Consider the following 21,517-nt stretch of genomic DNA (forward strand, 5'->3'; position numbering starts at 1 on the left):
GGGGAAGGAGGGGAGTGAGGCAGGAGAAATCAGCCATGGTTTGGAGACTGCAGTGGCTCTGTGTGGGTGAACCTTCTTTAAAAAGGGCTTGCTGTTGTTATAATCAAAAGCTTTCACCACATTTTTAAGCATTACCCACTACCCTAACCATTCCCTTCTTCAGGGAATGGGATTCCAGCAGCTGAATGCCATATAACAAGAACTCCCTCTCATCACCATGGAAGCAAAGAGAAACATGCTTTTGAAAAAGTGGCACTTCAGTGTAGAGAGGTTTGTTGATGGGAGCTTAAATAATGATGTGCCAGGAGAGATTATTTTTGCAAATTCTTGGAACACAACTTTTTCTCAGGGCATGAGCCGGTTAGTGCCCTTCCCGACTTCTGTTGCCCGACACGTCACCTACCCAGCCTGCTTCTTTAGGCAACTTAATCAGGACTCATTACACCGACCTTCGTTTTAACTGGAAACAATGGAAAGATGTTGTTAGGTGTCCCTGGGAAGTAAGTGACAAAATTTACACAGAAGTTCATGCAGATGAGAAGACAGACTGAATTGTGCATCTGTGAGAAATATGCTCTACCCGTTGTGTGACAAGCAAAGAGATAAGACGGCAGTGGATCCGTGAAACAAGGTTCATGTACTGGGTCCGTTGGTTCATGTATCCATTCTCTCTTTTACCCCCATTGCTCGTCTAAAAATTTCTAGAACACTCCTTTAAGCTATTGTTTTTGATCCCCAAAAGGGCCAACCAGGTATATAACCTACTCCAACTTGAAATCTATTTTGGTGAAAATTTGCTTCCCGAAATAAACAGCCCTCCAAACTTTCCCATGTGTTCTCACTGGAGACCCAGACTTCTGAATGTCTTGTAGCTTTGATTTAGGCTCCCTTCCTTTCAGTTTTTCCATATTCACTCATTACCCAATCAGTAAATTCTGCCTCAAGGGTGCTGCTCTTCCAATTCAACTCCTCATTTACAGCCAGTCATAAAGCGTAGATGCTCAAATGTTTGTGGAAAAGAGGAAAGGAGGAGCTTGTTGGATTATCTTCATTTAGCTTTCAAACCTTCTATCAACTGAATGTCTTTAAAAAAAAAAAAACCCAAATACAACTCTCTAACTCTCCAACCCACACCCAAGGGGTTTAGTGCACCTTCCCCTTTCTTGTGAATGCTTCTCTGACTTTGCTTGTGCTATCACCAGTCTTTATAGAGGTTTTTTTCTTAAGAACTGGATCAAAATTCATCTCTTACTAAAAATCTTTCCAGTCATCTTTCTTTTAAAAAAAAAATTAAAGTTTATTGGGGTGACAATTATTAGTAAAGTTACATAGATATCAGGTGTACAATTCTGTAATGCATTATCTATATCTCATGTGTGTTCACCATCCAGAGTCAGTTCTCTTTCCATCACCGTATATTAGACCCCATTTACCCTCTTCTAGAGCTCCCCTTACCCCCTGACCCTCTGGTAACCTCTAAACTATTGTCTATGTCTATGAGTTTTTGTTTCTTCATTTGTTTGTCTTGTTCTTTTGTTGTTTTCAGTTTCATATGATTCTCTACATTTTCTGTCTGACTTATTTCGCTTAGCGTTATAATCTCAAGATCCATCCATTTGTCACAAATGGTCCTATTCCATCTTTTCTTACCACCAAATAGTATTCCATTGTGTATATATACCACAACTTCTTTATCCATTCATCTATCGAAGGACATTTTAGTTGTTTCCATGTCTTGGCCACTGTAAATAAAGCTGCAATGAACATTGGAGCACAGATGTCTTTATGGATAAATGTTTTCAGATTTTTTGGGTAGATACCCAGGAGAAGGATTGCTGGGTCATATGGTAATTCTATTTGTAATTTTTTGAGGAACCTCCACACTGCCTTCCATAGCGGCTGCACCAGTCTGCCTTCCCACCAACAGTGTATGAGGGTTCCTTTTTCTCCACAGCCTCTCCAATACTTGTTCCTATTTGTCTTGTTGATGATAGCCATTCTGACTGGGGTGAGGTGATATCTCACTGTGGTTTTTATTTGCATTTCTCTGATGATTAATGATGTTGAGCATTTTTTCGTATGTTTATTTGCCATTTATATGTCCTCTTTGGAGAAATATATCTCCAGGTCCCCTGTCCATTTTTCAATTGGATTATTTGGTTTTTTGTTGTTCAGTTGTATGAGTTCCTTGTATATTTTGGATATTAGCCCTTTATCAGAGGCGCTGTTTGCAATAATCTTCTCCCATTCAGTTGGTTGCCTCTTTATCTTGATACTTTCTTTTGCTGTACAGAACCCTTTAAGTTTGATATAGTCCCATTCATTTATTTTAGCTTTTACTTCCATTGCCTTTGGAGCCAAATTCATAAAATGCTCTTTGAACCCAAGGTCCATAGGTTTAGTACTTATGTTTTCTAAGCACTTTATTGTTTCAGGTCTTATGCTTAGGTCTTTGATCCACTTTGAATTAATTTTGGTACATGGTGACAGATAGCAGTCCAGTTGCATTCTTTTGCACGTGGCTATCCAATTCTCCCAGCACCATTTATTGAAGAGGCTGTCTTTCCTCCATTGTATGTTTTTGGCTTCTTTGTCAAAAATTATCTGTCCATATTTATGTGGGTTTATTTCTGGATTCTCAATTCTATTCCATTGGTCTGTGTGTCTGTTTTTCTGCCAATACCATGCTGTTTTGATTATTGTTGCCCTGTAGTACAAGCTATAGTCAGGGAGTGTGATACTTCCAGCATTGTTCTTTTGTCTTAGGATTGCTTTGGCTATTTGGGGTCTTTTGTAGTTCCACACTAATCTGATGATTTTTTGTTCTATCTCTATAAAAAATGCCATTGGGATTTTGATGGGGATTGCATTAAATCTGTATATTGCTTTGGGTAACATGGCAATTTTAACTATGTTGATTATTCCAATGCATGAACACGGAACGTCTTTCCATTTCTTTGTGTCTTCTTCAATTTTTTTTTAAAATGTCTTATAGATTTCAGCATATAGGTCTTTCACATCCTTGGTTAAGTTTAGTCCTAGGTATTTTATTCTTTTTGTTGCAATTGCTAAAGGAATTGTTGTTGTTTTAATTTCTTTTTCTGAGATTTCATTGTTAGTATATAGGAATGCAATGGACTTTTGTACATTGATTTTGTAGCCGGCAACTTTACTGTACTCGTTTATTGTTTCTAATAGCTTTTTGGTGGAGTCGTTAGGGTTTTCTATATATAGCATCATGTCATCTGCAAAGACTGACAATTTAACTTCATTCCTAATTTGGATGCCTTTTATTTCTTTCTCTTGCCTGATGGCTCTGGCGAGGACTTCCAACACTATATTGAAAAGCAAAGGTGACAGGGGACAGCCCTGTCGTGCTCCTGAATGTAGAGCAAAGGGCTTCAGTTTTTCACCATTAATTATGATATTAGCTGAGGGTTTGTCATATATGGCCTTTATTAGGTTAAGGTATTTTCCTTCTATACCTATTTTATTAAGTGTTTTAATCACAAATGCATGTTGTATGTTGTCAAACACTTTTCCTGCATCAATTGATACAATCATATGATTTTTGTCCTTTATTTTGTTTGTGATGTATCACATTGATGGATTTGCATATGTTGTGCCTCTGGGATGAACCCCACTTGGTCGTGATGAATAATCTTTTTAATGCATTGTTGCATTTGATTTGTTAGAATTTTGTTTATGATTTTTGTATCTGTATTCATCAGAGATATTGGTGTGTAGTTTTCTCTTTTTATGTTATCCTTTCCAGGTTTTGGTATCAGGGTAATGTTGGCCTCATAAAATGAGTTAGGGAGTATTGTTTCTTTTTCAATTTTTTGGAAGAGTTTGAGATGGATAGGTATTAGATCCTCTTTGAAGGTTTGGTAAAATTCACTAGTGAAGCCATCTGGTCCCGGACTTTTGCTTATGAGAAGGTTTCGGATGACTAACTCAGTTTCCTTACTGGTGATCTATTTAGATTTTCCAATTCTTCCTGATTCAGCCTAGGAAGGCTATATGTTTCTAAGAACTTGTCCATTTCTTCTAGGTTATTGAATTTGGTGGCATATAGTCCTTCCTAGTATTCTTGGATGATCCTTTGTATTTCTGTGGCATCTGTGATAACTTCCTCTCTTTCACTTCTGATTTTATTAGTGTCTTTTCTCTTTTTATGTTAGTGAGTCTAGTCAAGGGTTTGTCAATTTTATTAATCTTCTCAAAGAACCAGCTCTTTGTCACATTAATTTTTTTCTATTGTCTTTTTGTTCTCTATTTCATTTAGTTCTGCTCTGATTTTTATTATTTCCTTTTCTGCTGACCTTGGGTTTCCTTTGCTCTTCTTTTTCTAGTTCTTTAAGGTGTAACATGAGGTTATGTCTGGGATTTTTCTTGTTTCTTGCGATAGGCCTGTAATGATATAAATTTCCCTCTTAAAACTGCTTTCGCGGCATCCCAAAAGTTTTGGTAGGATGTATTTTCATTCTCATTTGTTTCTATGTATCTTTTGATCTCTCCTCTTATTTCTTCTTTGACCCAGTTGTTCTTTAAAAGTATGTTGTTTAATCTCCACATATTGGTGTTTTTCCTGCTTTCTTTTTGCAGCTGATATCCAATTTCAAAGCTTTGTGATCAGAGAATATGCTTAGTATGATTTCAATCCTCTTAAATTTGCTGAGGCTAGTTTTATGTCCCAATATATGGTCTATCCTTTAGAATGTTCCATGTACATTAGAAAAAAATGTATAGTCTGATGTTCTAGGATGAAGTGCTCTATAAATGTCAATTATTTCCATTTCATCTAATGTGTCATTTAGTGCTGCTATTTCATTATTTATTTTCTGTTTGGATGATCTATCCATAGCTGTCAATGATGTATTTAAGTTCCTTAGTATAATTGTGTTTTGGTCAATTTCTCCCTTTAGTTCTGTTAGTAGTTGCTTGGTATATTCGGTGCTCCCTGATTGGGGGCATAAATATTGATGACTGTTATGTCTTCTTGTTGTATAGTCCCCTTTACCATTATGAAATGTCCATCTTTGTCTTTTGTTATCTATTTTATCCTGAAGTCTGCTTCATCTGATATCAGTATGGCTACACCTGATTTTCTCTGGATATCATTTACTTGGAGTGTCGATTTCCACCCTTTCACTTTGAGTCTATGTTTGTCCCTGTAGCTGAGAGATGTCTGTTGGAGGCAGCATATGGTTGGGTTTAGATTTTTTATCCAATCTGCTACTCTGTGCTGTTTCATTGGTGAGTTGAGTCCATTTACATTTAGGGTGATTATAGATATGTGAGGATTTCCTATCATTCTCTCTTTGGTTTTCTGGTAAAACTGTGTCTCCATTGTTTCTTTGCCTTTTTGTTGTTGTCTATTATTTCTGTGTTTTGGTATTCTATGATTTTTCCCTCTGTTTCTTCTTTTATTATGTTATATATTTCAGTTCTGGATTTTTTTTTGAGTGGTTACCGTTAAGTTTATGTAAAAGAAAGTTTCATATTTAGAGTATTCCATTTTCTGCAGCAAGCTTAATTTCTCTATTCCCATATTCCGGTTCAGGCCTTTACTCTCCCCTGCTTTTATGTTTTGGTTGTCACAAATCATCCCTATTTATGCTGGTCAAATAGCCTCCTTCAGTATTTCTTGAAGTGCAGGTTGCTTGTTAGAAAATTCCCTGATTCTGTATGTCTGGAAAGATCTTTATTCTTCCTCATATCTAAAGGATGTCTTTGCTGGATATATTATTATTCTTAGCTCATAATTTCTCTTTCAATGGTTTGAATAGTTGATTCCACTCCCTCCTGGCTTGTAGAGTTTCTGCTGAAAAATCTGATGATAATCTAATGTACTTTCCTTTGTAAATTACCTTCTTCTTTTCCCTGGCTGCCTTGAGGATTCTTTCTTTATTGTAATTTTTGACAGCTTTAATACAATGTGCTTTGGAGAAGGCCTGTTGGGGGGTTGAAGTAATTAGGTGTTTTATTTGCTCCTTGGATTCGAGGATCCAGTTCTTTTCACATGTTTGGGAAGTTCTCATCAACTATTTGTTTGAATATACTCTCTGTTTCGTTCTCTCTTCTCCTTCTGGTATGCCTATTATTCTTATATTGCTTTTTCTGATGGAGTCAGAAAGTTCTTATAGAGTTCTTTCATTTCTTTTAAGTCTCAAGTCTCTTCTTCCATCCATGTCATTTCCAGATTTCTGTCTTCAATGTCACTGATTCTTTCCTCCATCTGGTCAACTCTACTACCTAAGCTGGCTATTTCATTCTTCATTTCTTTTATTGAGTTCTTAATCTCCAGAAATTTTATTTGGTTCTTTTTTAAAATTTCAATCTCCTTGGTAAAATGTCCATTTTGTTCTTTGATTGTGTTTCTGAGTTCATTAAACCACCTGTCTGTGTTTTCTTGCATCTCATTGAGTTTTTTAAGAACTGCAATCTTGAATTCTCTGTCATTTAAGTCACATATTTTTCCATGTCTTTAAGTTCATTTTCTGGAGACTTTTCATTTTCTTTCTGAGCTGTCTTGTTACCTTGGTTATTCATGGCTATTAATGATTTATTATTTCTTTTCCTAGACATCTATAGGAATGGGTTCTGCAACAGGTTGATAGAAAGAGGTTTTTCTTTTGTTTTCCAGTAGGTATTGGTAGAATGTTTTATTTTCTCTCCAACTGCAGCCTTTTATTCTCTCTCATACTGTGTTATATGTTCTCTGCACTATTCCGGTTTCTTATACAATGGGGGGATTCCCTGGAAGGTGGGAGGCTTCTCATCTGTGAACAATCCACCTGGGTTATACGACACTTCCTCTGTGGGGGGATGTGGAGAGCTTCTGAAGTTCCAAAGCTCTTCCTGCTCCAGATTCAGAGCCTGTGTGTTTTAGCAGCTCTGTTTACTCCTGCAGGGATCCACCCAGATAGGTGGGGACAGGGCAGAATGGATTATGAGAGGTGACCCAGAGCAATGGCGGCGACCACCACCACAGAAAGTCCGGCTCCATTTACTGGAACTATTTGGGCTGCAGGTCCGTGTCTGTGGACCACAGTTCTCAGAATTGCAAATATTCTGTTCTTTTGATCTGACACTGCTACTGTTCCTCTTCTAGCACTGGACAGGTGGGGGTAAAGCAAGCTCTGGGAGAGTCAGCAGGTGGCGGCTAGTCTCAGTGCCTAAGGCTTCCGTTCTCTGCTTGGCAGTGAGGGCTTAAACCACCATTTTCAGCCTTCTTCCCTCAGTCTTTGCTCTGATGTCTCTTCCATGAGCGTTGGGTTCAGCTGTGTTATATGCTGTCCCCTCAGCCCTGTGGGCCATAAATGGAGCCCTAGAAATCCAAGTTCTTCCCTCTCCCACAGCTGCGGTAGTTCCGGGATGCAGGGAGCTCGGATCACCAAGCTAGGTCTGTGGCCTGTGCCTGCCCGGCCCCATCTCTGCACTTCTCCCTTCCCTCCTCCCTATGCTCGCACAATTTGCCTACCTTTAGGTGATTTCAGTAGTGGGCCTCTTAGTCTTGTCTGTCTGCTGTGCAGGGAGTCCTTTGTGGAGTTATAGTTGTTCAATTTGTTGTAAATTCCAGGAGAGATTTCAAAAGGCTCACCTCATGCCGCCATTTTCATGACGTCCTACTCATCTTTCAATGTTCAGTTCCAGATCCATCTTCTCATGGAAATGTTCAAGACCACTGTAACTCCCAATAATAGATCCCTCCCCTGAGTTGTAGACACTTGTCTCTAAGCCATTCATTGTCATTAAGACCCAAAATGTTCTTATAAAATGCAACTGGTACTCATTGAGTGTCTGTGACACATTGCATTAATGTTAAAGATAATTTCTGCACCCAGTTTTGGGAGGATTATACATCCTGGATTAATTGGCATCAAGCTTGGCAATAGGATTTGCTTTGGCCAATGAAATGTAAGTAGATGTGACTTGTGACTCCTCTGAGCAGAAGTTTTAAGCATTATCACATTGTTCTACTATTTTCCCTTTGCCACATGAGGAACATGTCTCATTTACAAGTTGATTTTCAGCCTGCGTCTCAGAATGAAGAGGAAATGGGCAGAGTTAATCTTTAAAGTCCATATGTATGAGTGAGAAAGAAATCTTAGTTGTTGTGAGCCTCTGATATAGCTTGTTACTGCAACATAATTTAGCTTACTCTTACTAATAAAATGTGTAACATGTACAGTTTTTATAATGTTGGCTTTACACAAAGTTTACACAAAGTCTGGCCTCACAACAAACCTATTGGGTAACTTTATTTTCTCCATTCTACTGATAAATAATATTAAAACTGAAAAGAACTTGTTCCAATTCTGCAAGTTAAAAAGTAACAGAATAGATGAAATTAGGTCTTCCATAGCAAATCCATAGCTCTCTCCACTGTACCACATATTATGGATTGAATTGTGTTCCCCAAAAAGATAGCTTAAAGTTCTACCCCTCGGTATCTGTGAGTGTGATCCTATTTGGAAACAAGGTCTTCGCAGATGTAATCAAATTAAGATGAGGTCATTAGGATGGGCTCTAATCTAATAGGACTAGTGTCCTTATAACAAGAGAAGAGACACACAGGAAGAATGCCATGTGACAAAAGAGGCATAGACTGGAGTGATACAACCAGATATCTGTAGACCAAAGACTAAGATACCAAAAAAGCTAGGAGAAAGGCATGACACAGGCTCTCTTCTAGAGAGCATGGCCCTTTCCACACCTCGATTCAGATTACTAGCTTCCAGAACTGCAAAGGAATAATTTCTATTGTGTTAAGCCTTTCAGTTTGTGGCAATTTTTTACAGCAGCCTTAGGCCACCAATACACCATGACCACCTCCATTACACGGCAGAAACCACCAGAAATCCTCAGCAATTAGTTTTGGGAGTGGAAGTGAACTCTAAAAAACAAAAACAAACAAACAAACAAACAAAAAAAAACCTTCATTCTTTGACTGGCAGCCTAATGTCACCATCCTTTCTGTATTAGTTTCCAAAAGCTGTCATAACCAAGTACCACAGACCAGGTAGTTAAAACAACAGAAATTTTTCACCATTTTGGAGGCTAGAAGTTTGAAATCAAAGTGCTAACAGGGTTGGTCTTTTCTAAAGCCTCTCTCTTTGGCTTGTAGATTGCTGTCTTCTCCCTCTGTCTTCACATAGTCTTCCCTCTGTGCCCATTTATGTCCTAATCTCACCTTCCTTCTTATAAGGACATCAGTCATATTGAATTAGGGCCCAGGCCCACCCAAATGACCTCATTTCAATTTAATTACATTTTAAAAGACCCCTATCTCTAAATATAGTCTCATTCTTAGAGAATGGGGGTTAGAACTTCAACTTATAGATTTGGAGGAGGGGAGCACAATTCAGCTCATAAGACCATGCCATGTTTTCAAATATCTAAGGCTGCCTGTGTTGCCAGCCTGGCCACTTAAGCAATCTGGGATGGAGGCTAAAAACACAGTATACCCCTGCCAGCCCTTCAGGTTGCCAGACCCATCCCTGGGTCCGACAGTCAGGACCACACAAAAGTTGGCCTTCACTGTCCTCTCACAGTTGTTTGTGAGAACCATTTGCCTTGTTCGTGCTTTGCTGTCCACTCAGCTTTCTTGGCTTCAGCAATCTTGGCTAGAATTAAGCTTTCTCTCAGGCTATGCTGACAACTAGTGTCCTACTTACACTTCCAACACTCTAGGCCTTTGATCCCTTACTTGGCACAGCCCCTCCTCATCGGGGACTCTCCTTTCAACCCTCTTGCTTCCTCCAATTTTATAGTCAAAACTGAAAACAAAATTGATAGACACGTTTTGAGATATAGAAGATTACTAGACATAAAAGGTGACCCGTTCATCTACATGGCTGTTACTTGCTTAAATAAAACAAAGCATAATTTCAGCTTTTTCTCCTCCTTTTTAGTTTAGGAGTATCTAAAATCAAAATAATAATCAAGTTCCTTGAAACTCTGAAGGTTTTAATCATTATTATAATGCTTCCTCTTTATAATACATTTTGTTTAAAGAAGACAGAATAATGAAATCAATTCTATGATGAAAAATAAGGAGAGTGAGAGAACAGAGAATGATAGAGTGGGGTGGGCTTCTAGGGTAGCCAGGTAAGGCATATCCACTACAGTGACAATGGGAAAGAGATCTGAGACAAACAGGGGAGCAAACCTCGGGTCTTTCTAGGGAAAAGCATCCCAGCCAGAAGGAAAAGTAAGTTCAAATATCCTGAGGCAGCCATATGCCTGGAACAGGAAAGGAAACAGGGGGAATAGTGATCGGGAATGAGGTCAGAAGGAGAAAGGTGACCATGTAGGAGAAGTTCTGTGAGGACTTTAGATTTTACCTAGAGTCAAAGCACAATCTGCTGGAGAGTTTGAACAGAGGAACAACGTGATCAGACGTGTTTTAAAGGACTACTCTGCTTCATATGTGGTGTGACAAGTAAGTTCACAAACTTGCCACCATGTGCTCACACTGACAAAAACATGGCAAAAATTCATCAAATTGTGTGTCAACGTCACTGTGAGAAGCGTAGCAGACCAAGTACACATCGATAGAGAAACAGTTAGGAAAATCTTAACTGAAAATCTTGGCATGATAAAGGTGTGTGCATAAATGGTCCTGAAGGAGCTCTTGTATCACGACAATGCACCAGCTCACACGGCACTGTTTGTGAGGGAGTTTTTAGCCAGTAAACAAATCACTGTATTGGAACACCCTCCCTACCCACCTGATCTGGCCCCCAATGACTTCTTTCTTTACCTGAAGATAAAGGAACTATTGAAAGGAAGACGTTTTGATGACATTCAGGACATCAAGGGTAATGCAACAATGACAGCTCTGATGGTCATTCCAGAAAGAGTTCCAAAATTGCTTTGAAGGGTGGACTAGGCACTGGCATCAGTGCAGAGCTTCCCAAGGGGAGTGCTTCAAAGGTGACTATAGTGATATTCAGCAGTGAGGTATGTAGCACTTTTTCTAGGGTGAGTTCTCAAACATAATTGTCAGACCTCGTATATGGAAATAAACTGTAAGGCAGGGAGGGGAGCAGGAGTTGTTAGGAAACTCTGGGCAATAGTGGGTGCTGGCTCCGGTCAGCGTGCTGGGGGTGAAGGTAGGAGAAGTAGAAGCTTCAAGATCCATCCTGAAAGTACAGCCAATTCAAAGAAATAAAGGTAAGAAAGATGCGGAGAAACCAATAGAAGGGACCAAGGAGTAGTCAGTGAAATAAGATGAAACCAAGAAAGGACCGTCCTGAAACCCAAGTAAGCTGTCAGGAAGGAGTATCATGGGCTGTGCCAAATGCGATTCCTGGGCACGGAAATCAAAACCTGAGGACTGACCCTTGACCACTAGGAGGTCACTGGTGAAAACAAAAGCATGATTGGATTTTGCACAAGAGAGAATGGGAGGAGACATAGAGGGCACACCAGATATAACGTACAAAAGGTTATAATGTACCAAAGGAAGTATCTAAATGTCAGGAAGCTAACATGCGGGGGCAAACATACCTGTGCAAAGGCTGACGTTGGGGCAAGGAGAGGAGAGGGAGCCCTGGAGGCCATGTCTATGCTGCTTGTACTGTGGGTGTGTAGAGGTCCACAGGCATCCCCCCAAGTGAAACCTGAATTCTCCTGAAGGCTGAGGATGTGGACTTTTTTCAAAACATAATTTCTCAGTACTTTTTGCATTGATTTCCTTTGGTTCAAGTGACAGCTGGTTTTAATTTAAATCAGCTATTTTCTAAAAAGTAGGGGAAAGCATACCTTACCCTGTAATCTCTTACTCCAGAATGTTGGGTCCTTGATATCTAGGAAGAATTTGTTTCACATGTAATTTCTAGGACTGCAATAGGAAATATGTTGGCATAAATATTAGTCCTAATCAGTTAGTATTCTTGGTTTTTCTTCGATTCCAGTAGAGGATTAATAAAGCACCTTTATTCAGGTTCTCGCTGCCTCCTGGACTGTCTTGGGGACTGTCTCTGTCCCTAGGTCTGAGGCCACGTGCACAACTTCCTGGGCACTCCAGAACTTGGGCCAGGGCCCTGCTGTGTGAGAACTGCGCCTTTGATGCCTACGCTCCAACCTCAGGCCTGCTACTGACATTCTTCAGTATCTGGAGCAAAGCATCCAACCTCCCTGCACTGTACTTACTAGTTTCTAGATGTTGAAATGATGACAACACACTGCATAGGTCACCAGGTGTTTGTTGGTGGATTATGTTCAGTGAAGATTAGACTGGTTTCCCTGTACTCAGGACATTTCTGGGCCACTTTCCCCAAATGCTTAATCAGACTGTCCATCAGTAGATGAATGGCTAAAGAAGATGTAGATATACACAATGGAATATTACTCATATAGCTATAAAAAAGGATGAAATCTTACCATTTGTGACAACATGGGTGGACTTAAAGGGTATTATGCTAAATTATGTAAGTCAGACAGAAAAAGACAAATATCATATGATTTCACTTATATGTGGAATATAAAAAAACAACAACAAATGAACAAACAAAACAACAGAGAGAGACTCATAGATACAGAGAACAAGCTAATGGTTCTGGGGGGTGGGAGTGGAGAGATGGGTGAGAAAGGTGAAGGGAAATAAGAGGCACAAACTTCTAGTTAAAACATAAATAAGTCACGGGGTATAGTGTACAGCACAGGGAATACCGTCAATTATATCACAATAACTTTGCATGGTGATAGACGGTTAATAAACTTATTATGGTGATCACATAATAAGGTATACAAATGTGGAATCACTATATTGTACATCTGAAACTAATATAATATTGTATGTCAACTATACTTTTGTAATAAAGAAGTGTCCAAGAATTATAAACAAAAATTGTCATTGGCCTTGGCAAAATGATACTGAGATGTTGCTTCAAAACTTACCCAGTGTTTTCTGTTACCTATGAGCTGGACAAAAATCACTGCCTTTCTTCCATGGATTTTATGTTAAACTTTACTTAAATCAAATATGGGTTTAACTCAAAGACAAAAAAAACCTTACAAAAAGATCTACAGTAAGAGACTAAAACAGAAAGCATCCCAGTAGCAGTTACACTGTGGTTGTGTTTTAATCAAAATAAGTTGATCTATATGCAGGTCCTCAGAAAGACAATTTATGCATAAAGTAAGATGTTAGCATATATGCCACTCTTGTGGCTTTTTATCCCAAATCAGAGCCCACCCCTTCAAAATGTTTTCACATACTACTCAAACTGGAAAAACATTCTCCTATTCTCTGACCTTCTGTAGCATATTAGGAAATTACCCATTGGTCCTTTGTGTATTAGTTTGCTAGGGCTGCCATAAAAAAGTCCCCCAGACTGCATGGCAAACAACAGAAATTTATCTTTCACAGTTCTTGAAGCCAGAAGTCTAAGATCAAAGTGTTGGCAGGTTTGGTATCTGGTGACACCTCTCCTTGGCTTGTAGATGGCAGTGTCCTTCAGTGTCCTTCTCACTGTGTCCTCCTATGGCCTTTTCTCTGTGCATGCTCATTCCTGGTGTCTCCTCCTTTTCTTAAAAGAACATCAGTCATATTGGATGAGGGCCCCTTTCTAACCACCTCATTTCAACTTAATTACCTCTTTAAAGGCCATGTCTTTAAATAAGGTTAATTTTTGAGGTACTTGGGGTTGGGACTTCAACACACAGATTTTTGTAGGGACAAAATTCAGCCCTTGTCATTCATTATAGAGTATTAGTAGGTATCTGATGTGTCATCCTTAACTTGAATGTAGTCTTCCTGGGTGAAAGACCCTGTTTTAAGATTCTATTGTCCTCAGCAATCGATAGTTTGATGGATCTTCTTGATGATTGGAACTTTTGTTCACATTTGTCCTGATGCAAATATATTTCGAAGGAAAAAATAAAACCAGCCACTGTGGCTTCATGTCAGGGTCTGAGCTAGATGATTTTCAAGGTTCCTTACAAATCCTGTGATTGTTCATTTTCTATCACCATCCATGTGGCTTTCCTCCCTAGGAGTTTGTCATTTTCTTAATTTCTTATATATAAATTCTCCTCCCTAGGAGTTTGTCATTTTCTTAATTTCTTATATGTAGGCGTCTTACGTGGCTCAGGTCCTAACTCTTTCTAATTAACTGTGCATTGTTTATTTTCATGGTCTGCATCTGGCAGCACATGAGATCCTGGTTTCCTAGGACCCAGAACCTAAGAAAACTGGAGTATAGGGCAGTGCAAAAACTTGCCCTAAGTCTTCCAGTGTCATCCTGACCCTGCAAGGACTCAACCAAGGTCTTCCAGCTCCACAGCTAGGGTTCTTTCCAATAACTTATCCTTCCTCCTTACTTAAAGAGAAGAAAACCTCAGGCTTTATGTCTTTTGGGCAAATATTCATGTAATGAAGTGAGATCATAGTCTCACTTATGACTTCTGAGAAACCCTAAAACATCGTATTTTTTTAGTACCAAAAGGATCTAGTATTATTCTTTTGTTGGCTTGTAAAATGCTCAGATGTTCAAACCATATGTTTAAGTACAATTTTCAATGGTTATATTCTTCCTTTTTTTAAAAAAAGAGGAATTTTTCAAGATCAGGTAGAAAAATTAACATGGATATTGGGAGAAATAGTCTCAACTTAGCCCTGAATAAGTTTCAAAACAGTGAAGGTGATACCAGCTTCATGGCCTGGCGTCTCCCAGCCTGCAATCTTGCTCCAAGCTTTCACATTCACTCAGTAGGTACAAGACAAATCATACCCAAAGACACGTGCACATAAACATGAGCCTTGCTTGACATATTGCAATATTGTGCGTAATATTGTGCACAATATTGCTTCTGTAAAAGGGGAAAAGTCAACTTAAGACATTCAAGTTGGATTATACATTTTACCCTCTAAAAATATACAGGCATGGGGAGGATCCAAGTTGGAGTAGATAAACGTTGTGCTTGCCTCATCCTGTGAACACATCAAAATTACAACTAAATTATAGAACACTCAACCTCAATAACCACCTGAGGTCTAGCTGAACAGAAGTTTAATAACTAAGGATATAAAGCAGTCTGCAGGAAACCCAGATGTCCTCTTAAAGGGCCCCCTGCACAGACTCTCACACTCTTTGGCATACACCCTGGGCTCCAGCAGAGGGACAGTGTCTCGGAAGGTGTTGGTGACATATGGGGGGCAGACTGAGGTGTGTGGCTTCATTTTCCCTGTGTGGGGTCCTCCTTCTGTGCAGCCAGCAGGCAGGCACCATCTTTCCTGTGTTGAGCCTTTCCCCCACAAGTCAAATCTGAATCTGAATTGGTCTGGTGAGCTCCACTCAATCTACCGTGTTTCCCCGAAAATAAGACTTAGCTGGACAATCAACTCTAATGCATTGTTTGGAGCAAAAATTAATATAAGAAACTAGTCTTATTTTACTATAATATAAGACTGGGTAATATAATATAATATAATATAATATAATATAATATAATATAATATAATGCAATATGATATAATACAATAAACACTAGGTATAATATAATATAATACCAGGTCTTATGTTAATTTTTGCTCCAAAATACACATTAGAGCTGATTGTCTGGCTAGATCTTATTTTCGGGGAAACAGGGTACCCTGGTGACTCACTGAGACCCCACCACACCCAACTCCATACTGCAGGAGGCTTTATCAGTGGCTGAACCTTATGGGAGCCAACAGATGGCAGCAGATCTCAGAGTATCATGGTTTTTGGCGGAGCTACCCCAGAACTGGTACAGGTGACAGCTGTTCTTGGTTCACAGTGTGGTCTCTTCCACATACCTCCATGTCCAGCACAGGCAGTGACCAACCATTGATTACTTTGTAGCTTCTACCAGGTAGCCCCCACCTGGTCATAGGAAGTAGCTTATCTGGGTTTGCAGCAGAGTCTCTCCCAAGAGGCCCCAGAACCAACATACTTGGAGGTTGGCTTCAGACCACATCAGAGCACCACCCAATTAGCCCCACAAGTGGTACACTCAAAGGGTGGTCTCAACGGGCACCAGAGCCCATTGGGGTGAATCCCACTCAGTGGGCTAAGTCTCAGGCACAGCAGCCCATAAGCTGTGGATGTGGCCAAACCCTACAGCCAGTCAGCTTGAGGATCAGTCCCACCCACTGACAATCAAGGCTCAAAAATAACAGGGGGACACACACAACCCACATAAGGGACATTCCTTGAGCACCCAGTGCAGGTCACCAGGGAGACTATGCTATTGGGCTCCACAAGACACCTACTACATGAGGCCACCTGGCAAAACTGGGAGATGTAGCAGTTCTACCTATTACATAGAAACAAACACAGAAGACAGCCAAAATGAGGAAACAAATAAATACATCCCAAATGAAGAACAGGAGAAAAATCTAGAAAAATAACTAAACGACATGGAGGCAGGCAAACCACCAGATACAGAGTTCAAAACAATGGTTACAAGGATGCTCAAGGAACTTGGTGAAAATTTCAACAATGAGATAGCAAGCATAAAAAAATGATGAAGAAACCATAAAAAAGAACCAATCAGAAGTGAAGAATACAATAACTGAAATGAAAAATGCACTAGAATGAATCCCCAGAAGACTAGATGAAGCAGAGGATCAAATCATCAATTTGGAAGGCAAATTAGCAGAAAACACCCAATTGGAACAGCCAAAGGAAAAAGGAATCAAAAAGTGAGGGTAAGAGGGGTGACCTGTTGGCTCAGTTGGTTAGAGCATGGTGCTAATAACACCAAGGTTGCTGGTTCCATCCCCACATGGGTCAGAGTGAGCTGTGCTCTCCTTAAAAAAACAAAAAAAGTGAGGGTAATTTTAAAAACTTCTGGGACAAAATCAAGTATAACAACATTCGCATTATAAGGGTACCAGAAGGAGAAGGGAGAAAGCAAGGGATTGAGAGCCTATTGAAAGAAATAATGGCTGAAAACTTTCCTCACCTGGTGAAGGAAATATACATACAAGCCCAGGAAATTCAGAAAATTCAGAGAGTCCCAAACAAGATGAACCCAAACAGGCCCACACCAAGACACACTATAATTAAACTGGCAAAATTTAAAGACAAAGAGAGAACCCTGAAAGCAGCAAGAGAAAGGCAACTAGAGTATAAGGGAACTCCCGTAAGAATGTCAGCTGATTTCTCAACAGAAACTTTGCAGGTCAGAAGGGATTAGCAGGAAATATTCAAAGTGATGAAAACCAAGGGCCTACAACCCAACTGCTCTACCCAGCAAGGTTATCATTTAAAATCAAAGGACAAATAAAGAGCAGACAAGAAAAAGCTAAAGGAGTTCATCACCACCAAATCAGTATGACAAGGAATGTTAGAAGAATTACTTTAAGATGAAAAAAAAGTTCAAAACCATGAATAATAAAATGGCAGTAAATACATATCTATCAACAATTACTTTCAATGTAAATGAATTAAATGCTCGGATTAAAAACAAAGGTGGCTGAATGAATAAGAAAAGAATGAATACCCTTCATATGCTGCCTACAAGAGACTCACTTCAGATGGAAAGACACACAGACTGAAAGTAAAGGAATGGAAAAAGATATTTCATGAAAATGGAGATGGAAAAAAATAGAAAAGGCTGGGATAGCAATACTATACAAGACAAAATAGACTTTAAAACAAAGGCTATAACAAAAGACAATGAAGGACCCAGTAATCCCACTTCTGGGTATTTATCTGAAGAAACCCAAACACTACTTTGAGGGGACGAGTGCATCCATATGTCCATTGCAACATTGTTTACAATGGTCAAGATGTGGAGGCAGCCTGGGTGTCCATCAACGGATGAATGGATAAAGAAGAGGTGGTACATATATACAAAGGAATATTGTTTGGCCATAAAAGGGAATAGGTTCTCACCATCTGCGTGGTATGGATGGACCTGGAAGGTATTGTGCTGAGTGGAGTATGTCAGACAGAGAAAGACAGATGCAATGTGATTTCACTTATATGTGGAATCTAAAGAACAAAATAAACAAACAAACAAAACAGAAACACACTCATAAATACAAAGAACATTTTGATGTTTGCCAGATGGGAGGAGGTCTGAGGAGGTGGATAAAAAGGGGACGGGATTAAGAAGTACAAATAGGTTTTTACACAGTAGTCACGGGGATGTAGGGTATAGCACAAGGAATATAGTCAATAATATTGTAGTAACTATGCATGGTGTCAGATGGGTACTAGATTTATTGGGGTGTTAGATGGGAGGGGGGTTGGGGGCAGGGTGAAAAAGGTAAAGGGATTAAGAAGTACAAATTGGTAGTCATGGGGATGTAAAGTAAAGCACAGGGAATGTAGTCAATAATATGGTAATAACGATGCATGGTGTCAGGTGAGTACTAGGCTAGACAGGGGTTGCGCTTCTTAAATTATACAAATGTCTAACCACTATGCTGTACACCTGAAATTAATACAAAGTAATATTGAATGTTAACTGTAATTTAAAATTTTTAAAAGGAGGGAAAAGTTGAAGGGGGAATAAGAAGCCCAAATTTCCAGGTATAAAACAAGTAAGTCACGGGGATGTGATGCACAGAAAGGGAATATATTCAATAATATTATGAAAGCACAATACAGTGTCAGATGGTGTGCTAGAGTCATGTGATCACTTCTTTGGGTATATAAACGTTGAACAACTACGGTGAACACCTGAAACTGATATAATGTTGTATGATATATTTTTAATAAAAATCTAATAAATAAATAAAATATAGGCATAACATGTCTATGGCTTCCTCATGGTGCTCTCACGGCTTCCTCAGGATATACTCAGTTTGAAAGTAAAGGTGAGAGTTTTGACAACACTCATGGGAGTATACTGTCCCACCATGGAAAGGACAAATGAAAACACCCATTTCTGAACAGAAGGCATGTCTTTGCACGACTGAGGCTTGGTGAATGTTATTCCTTGTGCCAATATCAGGAATGTGGGTCTGACCAACAAAAGACCTTGTCACTGGCTTGGTTTCTCTGTGGAGATTGTAATGGTCCTTTTTTACTCACTGGAGTCTGACTTTCTAAAATGGATTTTGTTCATTTTCCACTGAGATCGGGAAAACTGCACGTGGCAGTTTATGAATTGGGTCTCCCAGCAAGGCTCTGGAAGACAACTGGAGTGGGGGTGGTCTGTGTGTGTGAAACTCCCTGGACAGAACTGAAGTCAGGCTGTGACACACAATAACATCTATGTGTGACCCAGCAGCCTGCAAACTGCTTCCCTGCAAAGGGAGAAGCGTGCCAAGTGAGAACCAGAGGACTTTTGTTCATCCTCTTTATCTTAGAGACGCTGCTTGTTTGTCTGTTGGGGGAAATAAAAAAAAAAAAGCAAATACATTCTTGGATTGTGCTCAGTCTGGATTTTGTGTTCTCTATATGCCTTCATTTCTAATTCTCCAAAGTATCTTTCCCCTTTAGTTTTACGGCATTTTTATGTACACATGCATGAAGTCAGAGATATCAATTATCTTTCCAGACTCCTATGGCTTTGCCATTCTGTAGAGATCCATAATGAGATACAAGAGTTCTCATCCCCTTCCTGTTAACATAATTTATACAGTTTTCCCTGTGCTCAGAGCACATGGCTAAGCCCAACATAAGCAGCAATAACAGTGCATTCTTAACAGCTTCCCTGGACAGCTTGCTAAATTCTTTCTGAGAGTGCCTTGCTGGCCCTGACAAAGGTTAGCTGAAAAACCAACTGGAAGCCGGGAATCTGACTGTGTGAGCAGAAAGTGAGTCCGTTCTATTACAAATAGAGGAGCAAGTTCATGGAATCACATTGGCATTCCGGCAATCCCAGATGAGGGCTACCTTTAGGCAAAATCCAGCTTTCCCAAACCTAGTATAGTCTGGGTTAGCTGGCTTTAATATTTTGTTTTGTGTTAAAAGATGCTAGAAGTTAAAAATGGGAATCTGAACTACATAACAATTTATTTTTCTCCTCCATGTTATAATTATTTAACCTGACCCCAAAAGGCAAAAGAAGGGGCAAGTAGCATTGCTAAGTAATACTTCAGGATACGACCGAAAAACTCCCTCCACGTAATCCGGAAATCCCTCGTGTAACTTTTGCATAGCACATTGATAAACAAGCCAAAATAGCTGCAGTATGACAGATAACTGCAGAGGAAAGAGACAGAAGGAATTTAGTAAAGACACATGAAGACCTGTTGACTTTTTAAACTTGAACTTAGAAAATACAGAATTAGCTAGAAATTTTATTTCTAAAAGAAGTAACTCCTCTGGAAATCATCTATTCGTGTAGCTCTCTGTTCTCCACACTAAGAATCCAAAGCAGGTCCTTGGGATAACTTTTGGAAAACAACACAACCATGAAAAAACAAATCTCGGCCAAAAACACAGACGTCTTGTCTGTCTTTGGTGTCCCAAAGGACTAGGGAAACCTGAATATTTAAATACGACTTCAATGCCAGGTGCTAACTGTCCCCTGTTGGACTCCAGCCCACCTTCCCCACCCAGAAGAGGACAAGGTACTCACCAGTCATTAGGGTGTAGTAATTGGGATAAGAGAGACTGGGGAAGTCTGGGGTCAAGTAATCCACTTTTACTCCCCTGCTCACGATTTCTTTGAAACCAGGCAAGGACTCCAGGGCCTCATCACTGATGTAGTCTGAGCGAAAACCATCCAGCAGAAACACCAGGAGCTTCCGGCGGGCCGAGGCTGGCTGCGCCAGGCTGAGTGCAAGGACCAGCAGGAGGGCGCCGAGCTTCACTGCCATGCTGCCAGGAGCCTGCCTGGCCTGGCTGGCACAGCCGTCCCCTTGCAAAGACTGAGGATGGAGAATCTGTAGCTATTCTCTCTTCTAGGGGCTGGACCTTGACTGCTGGCCTTCCTGAGCCAAGTTCACTTTCAGAATTTAAAGGTACAGCACCCCCTTTTAAAAACATCTATGCTCACCCTTTACTAGAAAGTCAAGGGACTGACTCCTTTGGAGAAGCTGGTTTTCTAAACAACCCAGAATTAACACCAGGGGAGAGAGTGCAACCTTATTATTTTGGGTGAATGTTCCAGAAATACAATCACCCACAGAGAGGTGGCATTTTAGAAGATGACAGAAGTCAACACTAACGTTGCAGTTGGGCTCACCAAAGGGAGGAGCCAAGGAAAGGGCAATCTTTTAATTTGCCGTTATCCCACGTCTTTGCTCGATTTAAACTCTTTCACTGACTTTTTCACTGACAATTTAGGAACGCAAGCCTCTTAACTCAGTATGCTGACAAGAGACAGTGAAATTTAGTGGGCATACTTGTGAACTTTTCAACAGTATCTCTATCACCATAGAATTTACAAACAAATACTTTGTGTGTCTCAGCCACTTCGTTGTTCATATGCATCTGTATACAGTGTTTATTGTTTTCCTTTTCATGTTGCTGGTGTCCAAACTCATCTGTAGAGGAGGTAGTTCTGAGCAGAGCTGTACAGCCCGAGAGCAAGTCCCAGAGATGTACAGCAGAGGTCATTGCTGACAGAT

At 39.9% G+C, this 21,517-nt stretch overlaps 1 protein-coding gene across 4 annotated transcripts in view; it reads right to left on the reverse strand.

The window, feature by feature from the left end:
- The window catches only part of ENPP6 (ectonucleotide pyrophosphatase/phosphodiesterase 6), a 101,283-nt gene extending 80,451 nt beyond the window's left edge, over nucleotides 1–20,832 (reverse strand). For 2 of the 4 annotated variants that reach the window (XR_013993226.1, XM_081046485.1), the window contains exon 1: nucleotides 20,524–20,828. Coding sequence is in view for 3 of the 4 variants with exons in the window: in XM_081046485.1 (XP_080902611.1) it covers nucleotides 20,524–20,764 (241 nt within the window). In the remaining variant the exon portion in view is untranslated. Of the gene's footprint in view, nucleotides 1–20,523 lie in introns of all 4 variants that reach the window. The other 2 variants (XM_081046483.1, XM_081046484.1) reach the window with 2 other exon arrangements.
- Nucleotides 20,833–21,517: the final 685 nt, after the last annotated feature.

Source organism: Rhinolophus hipposideros (genome assembly GCF_964194185.1).
Source record: "Rhinolophus hipposideros genome assembly, chromosome: 4".
Classification (NCBI taxonomy): domain Eukaryota; kingdom Metazoa; phylum Chordata; class Mammalia; order Chiroptera; family Rhinolophidae; genus Rhinolophus; species Rhinolophus hipposideros.